Source organism: Lethenteron reissneri, chromosome 25, assembly GCF_015708825.2.
Source record: "Lethenteron reissneri isolate LAM-NWPU_2019-01 chromosome 25, ASM1570882v1, whole genome shotgun sequence".
NCBI classification, from domain to species: Eukaryota; Metazoa; Chordata; class Hyperoartia; order Petromyzontiformes; family Petromyzontidae; genus Lethenteron; species Lethenteron reissneri.
This window is the reverse complement of record NC_083803.1, coordinates 5,929,011-5,944,552: the sequence shown is the minus strand read 5'-3', so window position 1 is coordinate 5,944,552 and position 15,542 is coordinate 5,929,011. Positions and strand designations below refer to the sequence as shown.

At 44.0% G+C, this 15,542-nt stretch overlaps 1 protein-coding gene across 2 annotated transcripts in view; it reads left to right on the top strand.

Annotated features, from left to right (window-relative positions):
- Positions 1–14,521, top strand: part of CRIM1 (cysteine rich transmembrane BMP regulator 1) — a 77,885-nt gene extending 63,364 nt beyond the window's left edge. For both annotated transcript variants that reach the window (XM_061559053.1, XM_061559052.1), the window contains exons 13-17: positions 1,724–1,951; positions 4,979–5,170; positions 6,563–6,679; positions 8,095–8,288; positions 9,318–14,521. In XM_061559053.1, coding sequence (XP_061415037.1) covers positions 1,724–1,951; positions 4,979–5,170; positions 6,563–6,679; positions 8,095–8,288; positions 9,318–9,530 — 944 coding nt within the window. In that variant the 3' untranslated portion in view covers positions 9,531–14,521. The remainder of the gene's footprint in view (positions 1–1,723; positions 1,952–4,978; positions 5,171–6,562; positions 6,680–8,094; positions 8,289–9,317) is intronic.
- Positions 14,522–15,542: the final 1,021 nt, after the last annotated feature.

Below are 15,542 nucleotides of genomic sequence, written 5' to 3'. Positions count from 1 at the left end.
ATGCACGGGCATAAGTAGTACTAATCACATACCTGCATTTCCCATAAATATGCTAAATTCCTATTGATATGCAAGCATGGTGCTGTTTCATTCAGACGCTGTCTCCCCGACAGACCTGGTCTTCACCTGAGGACGGCTGCTTGCGTTGTGGCCGAAACGTCGTGAGAATTATTTTATCATGTTTTATTTTTATTATTTTATTTTTTCCATTCTACGTGACTTTACCGAAAGAACCAAGAAGATGAATCCCTGCAGTCACGAAAGCTTTAAATCGAAAAATGAATAAAGCGCTCTAGCTAGCATTTATCGTTAAAATAATGTCCATGTTTTTTACCCCAGTAATTACCCTGTAATCGCGAAATTTGTATGGGATAAGGGTAAAAGGTAAGGTAAAGGTAGGCTCGTTCTTATTTTACCTTTTACCTTACCTGCTAAAGGGTAAAAGGTAGGGTAGCGCGATTGTATTGTGGTAAGGTAAAAGGTAGGGTAAAGTTTCTATTGTTTTTTACCGTTTAACTTTAACCTCACCTTGCCGAGGCCTACTGATGCAGAACGTTTCCATGGTTGTTAAACTGCTCATAAGATAGTGGGGGGGGGGGGGGGGGGTCTTTCGACACACAGTTTCTCACTATAAATGACTAATAAAGTTAAATTCTTGTACACGTTATCAAAGTTGGCGTGCACTTCATTCAACACGTGGAAACCGATGCCAGCAGTTTGAAGTACGCTCAAAGAAACTGAGAATATTTGTTTTCACGTTACCAGCATTCTCTGCAATATATTATGGAGGAATGGCAATTGAGCAGAGAATGTTGAAAACATTTGTAAAACTCGTACGAGTGTCACAATTTTTTTTTACATCATCACAGCACTCCTATGTGTACATATATAATAAAAATAAATAAACAATTCTAGGCTAATGTGTTTTAGTAATCGCCAGTCATATAACATTGAACTCCTCTCACATGCGATGAATTGTCACACTTAAGGGTATCGACAATCCAATGCATACATGTTTTGTTGCATTATAGCGTTAATGTAGCGACCTCTAGTGGCTGCAGGAGTCACGTGAACCTGTTACGTACAACGTATACAAATATGAAAAAAAAATCAGTTGTTTACTGTAATCACAGTGCTACACCGCATTTTCGCCGATGCACAAGCGTGCATTTGCTGACGGCCGTGTGTGTGTGTGTCTTTGTGCTTGACCATTTTAACAGAGAGGGACAAAATGCAGCCTCCAAACTTCTGGAGCAATTTGGTTTAAATACAAATGTGATGAAATTACATGTTTAAGTCACTTGTAAATAGACACTGCCCATCTCCGATGGCGTTTACACACCCATGAGCAGCTTATTTGCACTTACGTGCATATAGAATAAACTATTTTTTTCATATCAGGTAATGCCCACTGAGCTATAGAGAGGTCTTTTTACAAGCGACCTGGCCACAAATGATAGTTCAACGAAGTGGCCTATCACGTGGAACTGTATAGGAGCGAAATACTTTAAACACGTGCTTCTAAATGTGGAGGGAAAACCCGGAGTACCCGGAAAAAAATCCACGCGACCATGGGGAGAGAGAAATGCAAACTCGAAATATACAGGCGCCAGGGTCGGGATCAAACCTACGACCTCCTGTACACCGGGTGAGGTAGTTAACATCTCGCCAACCTTGACCGTGGTACATGGGTTTCAATGCGCGGCTTTGCTGCCTCTTGCAGAAGACGGAGAGAGCCATCCGGGCGGCGCGGCGGGCAACGACAGCGTGACGGCGTACTGCCGCTCCGAGGAGGGCGACATGTTCCTGCCGTGGGAGGCATGGAAGCCGGACGTGTGCACCAGCTGCATGTGCCGCAACGGCCACATTGCCTGCTTTCACGAGAGCTGCCCCGCGCTGCCCTGCCCCCGGCCTGTGCTGCGCAAGGGACAGTGCTGCCCCTACTGCCTGGGTGAGTTGCACGATGTCACAACCTTGCCGGCAACTCGGCTTAACAACGATCTTGACGACTCGCAACCTTGACAAGTTTTTGTAGAACTTTGCACGATCCGGTTTGTTGTTGGGCATTCAGTGGTTTGGGGATGTGGGCCTGTGTCCAGCAACCGTGATGTAATATATATATAAAACTTCCCTTCAAAGTCTTCTGTAGGGAATGTGTGGCTTCGTACATCACTCGAGGCGAAATTTTTATTATTTTGATCGTTGCTTTCTATGTCACCTAGATTTCATATTGCTTATATCATAAGTTAATGTGAACGTACATTCAACCGTAAAAAAAATATTTGATACAAAAGAATTTTAAATCATTTGTCAGCCCACGCTGTGTCAGATATGGGCGTTATTTGACTATATTTCAACATCAGTCCGGGTTGGTGAAGGAGAGGGCCCGGGATCCGTTCAGATATCACTAATGTTAGCCATGGTTGATAATTATTAACCATGGCTAACAACCTGAGTTTGATTAATTATAATCAATCAAACTCAGGTTGCCTGGTTCATAGTGCAGTTGGCTCATCGTTTTGCCACCCCAGCCATAATTAACTGATGTCCCGTATAAATTAAACAGCACAAACATGTCTTGCCATTTTACTGTGTTTTTGCTCTTTTTGCTTTTGTATATTTTATACCCGGCTTTCCTGAGCATGAGAAACCATTAGCCTGAGTAGGCTCTTCTCACGTGTTACATGAATGGAGATTTGACTCATTTGAAACGAGATTCCCGCACAAGGTATTGGGCATTCATTTACTGTGGCCAAAAATGTCAACATATCCCAAGGTGATTTGAGCCACGGTTGTGGAGGGCAAAAGCATTTCGAATTATTTTCTGTTCTTGTGCACGGTAGCAATATGTTCAAGAGCTGAATGCCAATGTCGAGGTCTGCTAGGCACAAGAGGGCTTCGAGAGAGGGTCCGTGTCGTTTTGCTATTCCTTCTCCTCCGTTGGAAGGAGTGCAGACTACGGTGGTTTACTATATGGCCCATAGTTTGGGTTGCATGCGTGTATGTATGTTGAACTTCTTTTGCACCATACGCAATCAACCATGTTAATCAGAGGTGCGGGGGAAGGACAACAAATCGAACACAAAAAGCAGTTCTAAATAAATTAGTTTTCAATCTAGACGGGGTTTTTTTTCATCACTGCATTTCTAATTAAGTAAACGCGATCCCACTGCTGCCTGTTTGAGGCGCTGCTTTTCTGAACGGAGGAGAGTTCCATTTTTTTCAGCGGGCAGAATGCACTCGCCAGTGCTCGAAGCACTCATCGGAGCTAAGGGCACCAGTAAACATTGTAAAAATGCTTTACCAGAGTGCGAGTGTAAAAAAAATGTGCCTGCTTGCACTGCAGGGAACCTGTACCTGGCACTGCAGAGGCCATCGCATGCCTGCGTCTTGCCGTTCTCAGTGTGCACTCCAAACGCGAGCACGTCCCTCTCCAGCGCTCACTCTGAAGGCACTCAACGGGATTCACAAGCCGCCCTCTCAAACACCTCTTTTTTCCTTCCCTCCTCCCCAGTAATTTGTGCAGGCATGCGATATAGAGAGCACTCTGCGTATAATGCTGGCGTTCAAGCTGCAGAATTGTGGAAATGTCAACATCGTGAGACTTTTATGGGTAGATTAGCATCATAATAATGTTAATAGTAAGAAGAACAAGACATCACACTGATTGGAACCTGTTGAGGCACGCATTGATTGCTGTGGTTTAACAACGTGCCATTCTATTGGGAGAGCAGTCGTGCTTATTGTTGTAGATAATGTCTCTTTGTCAAGAAAATAAGGCATTTGAAAGATTTGTTGTAACCTCGTCACCTATACCAACCACGCATACCCACGTGACGAGCCCAGCCTAGGTGATGCGCCACGTGGTAGAGCGTGGGCTATGATGTTGCTGGGTTGTCCTGCACTGAATGCACACCACTGGACAGACACTTTTATTTAAAGCCAGCTCAGGACCCATTGAGATGAGAAGTATTATTTTACAACCAGCAAACTGTGATTAAACTGGGGTTTCAAGTGTTACAAGTTGGTGGGTTGAACCTCATCATTAATTATTGCACACAACAACAAAAAAGTATATTCATTTTGAGTTTTCACCTTTTTTCAGAATTCATATTCTTGGGTTTTTCGGTAAAGTCACGTAGATAGGCTCAAAGAAAAAAAAAAAATTTTAGAATATGAATTCCTGCAGTCACGAAAGCTTTAAGTCAAGACTTTTTTTTGCAGAAGTTTCTAATTCTGAGGACTAAAACGCTTGTTTTGCCATGCTACAAATACCACTTGTGGGACATGGAAAGGGTGCACCATCTAGTGCTGGATAAGAGATCTATTGGAGTCACCTCAGAAGTAGTTCTCTGGCATCATCTTCCAGACATACGACGCTGTTACAATGCTCACTGTGGAGATGCATTCATCTCATAACAGGGCACCTTCAGCGAAATTGAAAAGTAACCGAGGGATAAAATACATATGAAGTTCCAACACTGCTGGAGTGCAATTCTGCTCGTGCGTGCGAGAGTGGGCGCAACGCCGTGAGCCTCCGTGGCTCTAGAAGCTTGGTCGATGCTCACAGCACCGACTGTGACGTTAACGTGCCGCACGCTGACAGCAGGCGCTCGAGGTGAGGGTCCAGCGTCACTTGTGGGTTTTACGGCCGACCTTTAAGCTGATTGTACGAGCTTCGATTTTTTCAGAGAGCCCTCCCGGGGTCAAATCGGCACAAAAGAGCCGTGAAAGAGGTGCACTTGTACGACTGCTGTAGAATTCAATAACGTAGCGGTTGTACGTATAGATGCATGTATGTGAATTTCTTTTGCACCGTACGTAGCCAACTCCGATAATCAGAGGTGCGGGATTATTATCGCACCGCGCTCGTAATAGAATCGCACCACGCTTGGATGCGGTGTATTAGCACGCAATGTGGTTATCGTCCGATGTTGACAATGTCATCGTCGTCGTGTTGCTGGTCCGGCGTGTGTAGACGAGCCACCTTTCAGCACGGGCTGCTCATTCGACGGGCGCTTGTACGGCGACGGCGAGCGCTGGGCACTGGACAGTTGCACCCACTGCTTCTGCGTGGGAAGCCAGACGCTGTGCGCCATGGACGACTGTCCCACCCTCACGTGTGCCCAGCCGCTCTTCCTGGAGGGCCTGTGCTGCCCCCTCTGCCCAGGTATTGCACCATTGCAAATGGGGAGCTTTCTTTAAGACGTCAGGACGGCGGGTTGACGATACCGGAAATGCGTTTATGCACCGTCGTGGAGGATTGTGGGTCGCAAATAATAAAGTAAAATAAATAGACAGACAGCAGTCCCTCTGTCCCGTGCAAAATGAAAGTGGCATTTTAGTTCATCAGTCAATTTGCCTTCTGGACAAATATTTTTCAGCAGCATTTGTTTAAATAGGTGAACTCTGGACCAGTTTAACTTTTTGAGTCTCATCAGCACTCGGCTCTGTTAAGCGAACACGAATCTTTAAGGCTCGGTCATTTTATCTTGTGCATTACGAACGATGTGGGAGATGCAATTCGATGTCTTTCTCATTCCCCATTCTAACAACCATTCCTTTCACTCTTCTTCAAACCTTCCGTCACCTCTTAAATCGATATCCCCTCTCCCTATCCATCACTCTCTTTAGCCTCCAGCCCTCCCAACACTTCCCTATTCCATCTACCGACTTCTCCCAGAGCCTCTACCCTATGATTAAGGTACAGTAAAACCTTGGATTGCGAGCATAATTCGTTCCAGAAACGTGTTTGTAATCCAAGGCACTTTTATATCAAAGCACTCGTATATCAGTTGTGATCACAGCAGACAAAGCGTATACACGTACTTCTCGTATTGCAAGACCTCGCTCGTTTATCAAATTAATATTTATTTAAACATTTTGCTCGTCTTGCAAAACACTCGCAGACCAAGTTACTCGCAATCCAAGGTTGTATTGTACTTTGTTACCACAAGAGAGGGGTGAACCGATGTGCGGTGTACGTGTAAAGATTAATTGGTCACATTTGTCATGGCCTGAAATGTCCACTTTATTTGGCAAAGTTCGCCTCGGAGATATTTGCAGTGTCCATGTATTTAGAACTTCTTTTGCACCATACGTAGCCTACTGTGCTAATCAGAGGTGCGGTGGAAGGATAACAAACTAAACACAAAAAGCAGTCTGCTTAATATGTAGGTGTTTTTAATGCTTTACAACTAAAGTTGAATGCGTTTATCCATTCACTCTGTCCCTCTGTTGGTGTCTGTACAGGGAGTGCGTGATAACTTTTGTAAAAAAATATGATCAAACGTTAATAAAACTTTTGTATAAAGTTGTTTTGCTATTAAAAACCTAGCCTATAGATAACTGGCCAAATTGATTGCCCAAAACTGGCAGACACAAACCAGTGCCGAAATAACTTTGCAAATATGGCAACATGTTTTTTTTCCGTGTCAGCTACCCTTTATCTTCTGTGCGCTGCTAATAAATACTTCAGAGACTGAACGCGCGTTGGACAGCGATACAGAATCCATGAGTGCGCGTGTGGGTTTTTTTCTCTTCTTTTCGTTTGGCCGTCCAGATGAGCCGACGGTAGCGGTAGTGATGGTGCCCGTGAACAAGGCAGATCGGTGGAATGAGATCGATCCAGACAACGCCGCGACATTGCCGACCACCCCTGTCCTTGAGGAAACCCACGGTATTGCCCCCACCCCGCCAAATGTCAATACATTTCCCGTAGAGGCAACTTTTAATAAGATTTTTGTACTCGGTAAGTGCTCTTTGTTTTTTTTTGTATTGATATAATTTTAGGGACCATTAGAGTTGAGATATTTTCTTGGCAAGATTCTATCGACATTTCAAATAACCTGCTTTTTGGTCATTAATTCCCCTGCTATTTAAAGAGCCAACTGCTAAGTTTCTTTGGTCGCCTGTCCTTGTTTTCTATAAGGGAAACAAATGAGCTGGCCCTCATCACATCTCAGAGATGACTGAGCATTATCTCCCATACCTACGGGTGTACAAACCAAAATGTATGATTTTTACATCCCAGGAAACTTCTTGCATTAAACAAGATAGCTGTGTGTTTTCAATGATTGCGGTATATGCACAGTTTACATACTTCTGTCTGCATAAGGGCTGTATAAACATTGTATATCAAACATCTTTGCATAACAGGACTGAGATCTTGACGTTTTTTTTACGAAGTATGAGAAAACACTGATTGTGAGCAATTAACATTTATTTTTAAACCTTTATGGATTTGGCTATACAATGAGCTGCGTGCAATTAACAATCTCGTTCAAAATCTCCCAATGAACATGTGCATTTAGACAAGGTGACACGGGAGTTGTGGCATGAGAAATTATTTGTTTTTAAGAGAATGAATAAGCCGTACGTGCAATTTCATCCCGGTTATTTAAGTGAACGTTCAGGGTTTGTTTTGTAGAGCGTGTTGTATGGTCGTGCGTTTATGTAACAGAATTCATTGTCTTCTTTCGGTAAAGTCGCGTAAAATTAAAATAATAAAATAATAACAAATAAAATAAAACATAATAAAATAATTATTATGTAGCAGTCACGAAAGCTTTAAATCGAAATAATTCATTGTGTTCACTGTTTTTGCTGCCCCAAGACCCTCTTGTAAACTCCGTTAAGCAATCTAAAGTGTACACATTCCTAGATATGCTCAACGAATAAAGAAAAATTACTGCACCCAAGCGATGTTCCTGATATTCAGATTAATTCGAAAAATCTGAAAAATAGGGCCCAAGATATACGATATTACGGATTATACAATTGTTTCGTTTCATATTGATACGGAAACATGCTGCCACAGGAAATGATGTCACTTTACACAACATCACATTCACCCATTTCCTGCCAGAAGTGGTGTCACACGACATTGGGTTACATAACTTATGTTGGCACAAAAAAAATCACGTGATTATTGTTACATCATCTAAATTGTCTGAAAATCTGGAAAGAGATAAAACTTTGTCCTTAAAACTCCACAATACTAAATATTAAAATTTGAAACGTATCCCTTTGGCACTGGCAGAATTTTTCGTTTTTCTTTCTTATACTCAACCGCAAATGACCAATCTCCCTCAGATCTGGAAAACCACATCCCAGGGGCCCATCTGCGGCTGGCCCCAGCCGACCCGTCTCACGCCTCGCGCTCCCAGGACCTCGCCTGGTTGGCCCTGGTGCCCCTCGTGGCTGTGGTGGCCATTGGTGCGGCGCTGCTCTACCAGCACCGCCACAAGCGCTGGATCCCCAGCCCGGCCTACAAGCCACCCGGCAAGGCAAGTGTACGCTGCGCAAATTGGCACCTGAACTGCCGCGATGTTAGTGAAGGCCCACTCGTGGGGAACCTGTGGACCAACAGCATACAACTTATAATAATAGGGTTTTTCCCCTTTTTTCTGGCAACAAAACTGAAACCTTTTTACAAGGATTCATGTCTGCATTAACCACCATACTTGCAGTCAAAATGCAAACAAAAACACACTATGATAATATATGCATTGTCCTTGAAACTGATTGGTCCACACCAGTGTGTTTTTGTTTGCATTTTGACTGCAAGTATTGTGGTTAATGCAGACATGAATCCTTGTAAAAAGGTTTCAGTTTTGTTGCCAGAAAAAAGGGGAAAAACCCTATTATTCTATTTTGGTACTGGCAAAGGAGGTCTAATGAAGCATACAACTTAATTTTATACGGTTCACGTTCCAGATCCTACGGTGTTTCCCTCCACGTTTAGAAACACGTGTTGGCTGCTATACATGATAAGCTACTTCGTTGAGCTATCATTTGTGGCCAGGTCATTTCTGAAAAACAGCTATATAGCTCAGTGGGCCTTACCTGGTAAAATAAAAATAACAAAAATTGCTGCTTGGAAACAGCCATAAAATGAGTTGATGTCTTTAAACAGAATAGAAGCTTCTGGGCTTTGATTACAGATGCATGTGGAAGATGCTAAGAACTGCGTAAAAGAAGATAGTAAGTGACTTAGAAGTTGGTAATAGAACATTTCAATGTAGATACCATCAGGAAGAGGAATTTGCATTAGATGTGACACGTGTCCAGGATGGAGGAGGGCAGGTTACTGCCACAGGCACTCAAGTGGCACCCAGATGGGGGTAATCAAGGTAGAGATAAAAAGCCAGACGGTCGATAACTGTTAGCCGGGTCTGCAAAGTTTGAGCGTCGACTTTACGACAGATGCAGGATCTAGTGGAACTTAGGAAAAAAGGAAGGGCCGAGATGTGGTGGCATCGGCAGCACCGGCCATGCCGACTCCCTGACCTTTCCCTTCCTTTTGCCCTTCAAAGGAGTCGTGCTTCAGCCCCGAGCTGCAGACGCACTCGGTGGTGTACGTGGACTGCGAGCGGGGCACCAAGGTGCAGGTGGACAGCCCCCACAGGATGAAGCGCCTGGCGGATGAGGACACGCGATACAGCGGCTGTTTCTCCACGCCCAACGGCCACGCCGGTGGGGGCGGCGTCGCCACGCAGGCCGGGGCCCAGTGCACGGACGCCCTCTGAGTGGCGCGGATGAGCGATGTCTCACGAGCGAAAAAGCGACTGTGTGTGTGCCTTTTGCCTTTCTTCTGCTTGAAGCTTTGGGGCATTCGGCAAAACCCTCTCCTTTCACTTCGCTCTCGCCACGTTTTTGCTGGGGTGTCCAGTTCTGTTTTGCGAGTCGGGATCTTACCGAAGACTTCTGTGTCAGGGTTGTCCCGGTCGGAACTCACGTAAGGTGGTGGTCTCCCACCAAAGAATGCCAAACTATTGTATTGTATAGAGCTACACTGAAAAAAACAACATGTAAATTAAAGTCAAAGTGACTTCATGCTCAAATGAGCATTGGGGCGGCACTCAACTCTGTCGGCGGCCCTGAGCTCGTGGCAGCAATATCATATTGCTATCATGGGGAACGTTCTCTCCGTAAGACAACTTCCGTTAAGTTCCCACACGTTACGTTGTGCTCATTCCCAATAAGTATTTAGCAAAGGGTAAGCTTTGTACTTTAGCGGTTTGACCATGGGTCTGGGTCATGGTGGCCTGTTTCTTTAAAAAAATGGCATGGGATCCTTTACGCGAACACACGTTAGCAGACAGTGCTCTGTGTGATTGTATTTCCACGGCAGGAACAGATCTCAGAGTCAAAGCCATTGAAAATTAGATGCAGAAGGAGGTGCAGTTGTCTCAATGCCTCCCATCCACTCCATATGACAAAACATTAAAAAAAGCATTCATGCTCCGAATAAAATACATCTAAATGTTTATTTATTATACGTGTCTAAACCCAAAATGTTCACTCCATTTTAAAGGTGTGCACTTATTGTACGTTTGCCATTGCTACAAAATTACAATTGCTCTGCTATCACTTGGCCGGCGTTGCTCACTTGCACGAGCACTGCGCAGTTGTGAGTGAGCAATTGAAATTTGTCGAAGGCGGTGGGAAAGCTATTGGAGGATATCGTTGTTTCCGTCGCGTTGATTTGACAGCGGGCTATGGAAACTGCAGTACCGTGCATGGAAACCACCACTCCCAGGACACGTGGTTTATCAACAGAAGCACGCGTTTGGAGATATTTGCTTAGCGCGTGGGCGCACTCGTGTTCACACCCCAGCCTTGGCGTGCCAGAGTGAGTGTCACACTTCGAGTGCCATTGGGTAGCGTCGAGAAGTTCAGGACTAACACGGGAGGGGAGGATGAATGGAGTGCCATGAGGTGTCAATGCAATGTGAGTCGTGACATATCGTTGTTGTTTAGTGGACTATAGACGCGTTGCTAATGATTGACTAGTGATAGCTCCACGAAGAGTAGTGTGTAAATATCGTGTGTGAAAGAGAGTAATTTACTGTCGATAACCAAGCGGAGCGCTCGATCGGCATGAGTGCGGAGGCATCTCGGAAACCTGCAGTTTGCCGGCTGCAGAACACGACGTTCACAAAGAACGAAAAACGTTCAATATTTTTCTTGTTTTTTTTTACAAATTCATACTTTGCACAAGTGGCCCACGTGGATATAATTTAAGGTTTATATTAATACACGTGTAACTGATTGATGATATAGGTGCACAACACTCAAGGGACAGAAAATCCATGATTTTATTTTTGGTGGGGGGGGTGGTGTTGGTTTTTCACTGGTCTGACTGGGGTGTGGCTGTCTCAAACATGAATATAATTGTGTCTCTGGGTCTCACATTGTCGCATGGAGGATCTATTACAACTGTCGCTCTGCAAATTTCCAAAAACATGACGCTGCCAAGTTTAGTCGCAAATAATGAAGTGTATTTATTTATGACGATTTCAAATTTGTATTCCTCCGGTATATATTGTATATTATATACAGTACCGTGGATTTTGGAACCGTGGAATACACCCATAGCAGCATGCAGAAATTATTGACTTCAGAGATTGATTCCCGTTCAATATATTTCATCTTTGAAACATTGCGCATCGTGAACATATTTTCGTTGTTACATTTCTGTTCCCGTAAACCCATGTTAAGTGATGTTAAGATGCCTTCATAATTTTTTTTTAATCGATGTTACTGCAGCATGCTATACCCAAAGCAGGTAACATTTGCTTAACCTTCTTGTGAAACCGGCTTATTCCACAGACACCGCCCCTCATTAAAGAATGAAAATGGTCTTCTGATTCATATTAGTTTCACTTTCACAGGACTGCCTTCAGCCCATTCACTTTAGCGCACTTTGTCAATCACAGTGTATGACACGAGCAGTTAAAACTGGATTGTTGCCTTAAGTTTAACGGATCGAGTGTGAGCCAGCGAGGGCCACGCGTCGACTGAAGGCGCCGCGATAGCGTACGCACCCTGAAAACCTAACCACTGGAACATAAATTGCAAAATATTATTATTTTTTAAACATAACTTTACGATGCGTTTCAGAGTTGATTCTGCGTGCTGTTCGCAACACGGCAACGGCCAGAAAACATATCGGAGAGGTGGACAGCACAACCGCAAAAAATCAACGCAATCGGTGCAAATAGCGGTTCAAGGTTGAGCACTGTCACAACCACAAATGTCAATGAAACCATGTACAGTGTGGCAAACGAGATCACTAAAATGAGCAGAAAGACATTTTAAAAATGACACGTGCAACATTGCAGAGGATTTTCGTGATTGTCATGTCCTAGTCTACATACTTGATTTAAAATAATAAAAGTCATGTAAGCCAGCAAGGGAGATAAGCAAAGAAAACAACCGCATGTTTAAATTACCGCAGAGTATGAGCCAATATTATTATTTTTGTATATTTAGAATGTTTTAATCAAATAAACCCATTTTAAGTTATTTTGATTTAGTAAACGGTAAAAAAAAATGCAATTCATACAACATCACAATTTGTAGTTTTTTTCAAGTGAGGGTTTTTCCATCACTTGAGTGAAAAATGCCAATGTGATTTGTATATGTGTACTTTAACAATGTATCATATTCCATGTTTCACTTTGTTGGCAGCCATGGACTCAAGAGATGTAGGTGGTGAGTGAGAAAAGCTGACACAAAAAAAATGTTAATGCCACAGTTTCATGATTTGAGTTGAAATATTACAAATAAGCTGTCATAAATGTCGTATATTTTTAAGGACAGAAATACATTATTTATTATTTTAACAATGTAATTTCTCTAGGGTAATATTTATTGAAGCCAGGTGATGTGGCGATGATTTATAGTCATAAAATAAATCCGCAAAAGGTAAATAATATACAAAATTCAGAGGATAACTAACTGCCCAAAACTTATCACAGCATAGGATTCATCGAACACACACAACTAATGCACTGATGTATGTAATCTTTTTTTGTGGGGGGAGGGAGAGGGGAAGGGGGGTTGTTTTTTGATGTCAGCTTGTCACAGTCTGAAGAAAGTCCTGGAACACGTGACAAGAGAGGGCCAAACTGTGTAGAACCGACCAAAATGAGAAGTGTGAGCAGCCGAAGAGTGGTGCCACACTCCAACGAACGCAACAAAATCCACTTCAGCTTTCAGAATCCCAGCGCCGCACTATTATTATTATTATTTACCGTTTATGTTTGTAAATATACGATCAGAAATGTGTGTGTACATCTGTAAAAAAAAGTTTTCCCATGTTCGTTTAACTGTTGAATGTATTTATAATGTAGACAAAAAAAATCTTTTATTTGGAAAAGTTCAAAGAACATATCTTTATATCTTTGCATCCTTTTTGTTTTCCTACTGGTTTGGACACTTTTACCCGTAAGAACCTTTGCATACTTCGTGAGCTGGCTTTTAAGAATTTTAACTGCACTTGGTTTATTATGGATGATGAGGTTTTATTCGGAACCTTATTATAAATGTTTGTTACGTAGGGGTTTTTATTTGTTTGATCGTTTTTTTTTTTAAAACATGCTTTGTCCTTTTGACATTAGTTGCCTAATGATGATGAGCATAAGAGCTCAGTGTTGGGCACGAGTGAAGTGTCGATGACGACATTTGGCTTCTCCGTGAATTACAGTTTAACAAAGGCTTAACATGCAAAGTGCATACGCCACATTGTCTGTGTGTTTTTTATTATTATTTAACGGCCATTTGCTTCTGCTCTGCTTTAAAGTAGTGTAAAGAAAAGTATTTGTCAACGCAGTTACTTGTGCTAATAACGAAGATGCTTTGTAATTTATTTTTAATTAACGTTCCTATTTATTATAGACGAATGCTGATAGCTAAAGCAAAATGACCTGGAATTGCCCATGTGTGTGTGTGTGTGCATGCATGTGTGTGTGGCCCCAACAGTCTATTAAGGCTATACGGGGGGATATTTGTGTTTGTGTGTCGGTGGTGGGGAGCGGTAGTGCAGTGGTTAGCGCGCTGCGCTACAAACCCGGTGACCCGAGTTCAGTTGCAGCTCACAGCCAACACCAGTGACGATTATCTGGACCGATCCTGGTCTTCCCCTTGGTCGATTCAACCTCAAATAAGTACCTGGCGTGGTGTGTAAATATCACCGCTAGGGAGACAAAGGCGGCCCGGGCGTGGTGCTGGCCACCCCACCCCCTCGTGTGCCGTTCCGGCCTCGCTAACAGCACTTGCCACAAACGTCTGTTAAGGCTTTACGGGGGGTTTTTGCCTTTTGCTCGTGGTGGGATCACCGTGCGCGTGACCAAAATCTGCTGTACAAACTTGTTTCAGCGTTTTTGGCCATCCCGGTGCCCCCAGGCCACGCTTTATGGGTGTCCCGCGGGATGACGCTGACTGCCTCCCCCCGTCCGTCTGTAAATGGCTAACGCTGATTTTTTTTCCTCTCTCTCTCTCACGCAATGCTCTCGCGCTGGGCGACTATTAGTGGGTAAAATTGCATGGCATCCGACACACGCACGTTTTGTACATACACGGGACGCGTGTCCACACTTGATTCACGCAACGCGTGGACATGCGTATGCACGGCCTTGTTCTCTTTATCTGACTTGTGGTCGCAAACTGTTTGCTTCCAGCTTTATCATTTACATTCAAAAATATAAAAATAAAAAAACTTCTCAAAAACTCACGTTGATGTGTCCTCGTGTCTGACTTGCTTACGAACCCACCGGTGCCATGAACGTGATAGCTCCTTGTCAATTCCATAGCGGATAACCATCTCCTCTGCGCCGTGTCAATCATGGGCGTTTGAGTGTTTGACTATACTTCACCGCCATGCTGCTCAGTGTGAGTTGGTGAAGTGGGGGGGGGGGGTGAAGGGAGGGGCATGACCAGTTCAGACATCATTCACCACTGATGTTAGCCGTGGTCAGAAAAACAAATCTCAAGGTCCACCACTCCCTCTCTCCACGCTGTTGAAAGCAGTCGATAAACCAAAATCAAGGTCAAAGCCGAGTCGTAAATCCATCTGCATGGCATGAGTGCGCTTTTGTCCAATATTGTTTTCCACAGTGGTTGCAGTACGGACAGATGCAATTCAATAGAACATGATTCTTCCACGGTATATGTGCGATCATGCACATTCCCTCCACCTGTTTCACGTGTTGGCAGATGGTTATAAAAAACAACAACATTGGCAAACTCATTTCAACCATGATTTCGACGGAATAAAAAAAACAGACGAGAGACCCTGGCCCTCTCGACCCGACACTGTCCCCGTGAGCTGGTGGCTAGGCACTCTGGAACAGCTCTGTCTGAAAAGGATGGGGCAGGAAAAGCGGAGAACAATAGGCGACGGTGGTGATGGCGGTGAGAACAGTGACTCCGCCTTGCTTACAACACCATTCGGCACAACAAGTCGCGTAACACTTGCAGTAGCGGCTCAAGCCGCGTGCAATGAACTCGCGAAGCTGTAAAATAACCGTATTTTGACGGGGAACACGTAAAAGTGCTCCCCAGTGAACCGCACATACGCCAGATGCGATCCGCGGATTGCGGCCTGGGGAATGAGTGGCGTTAATTGGGCGCGTTGATTAGCACCAGGAAGCGTGCCGTTGGCGTGCAGGAGCGTGGCATGTCAGGACGCGCCAAAGTATGCCGTGAAGTTAACTGTTCTATCCCCGTGTGACCCACACGAGCCGCGCCGCGTG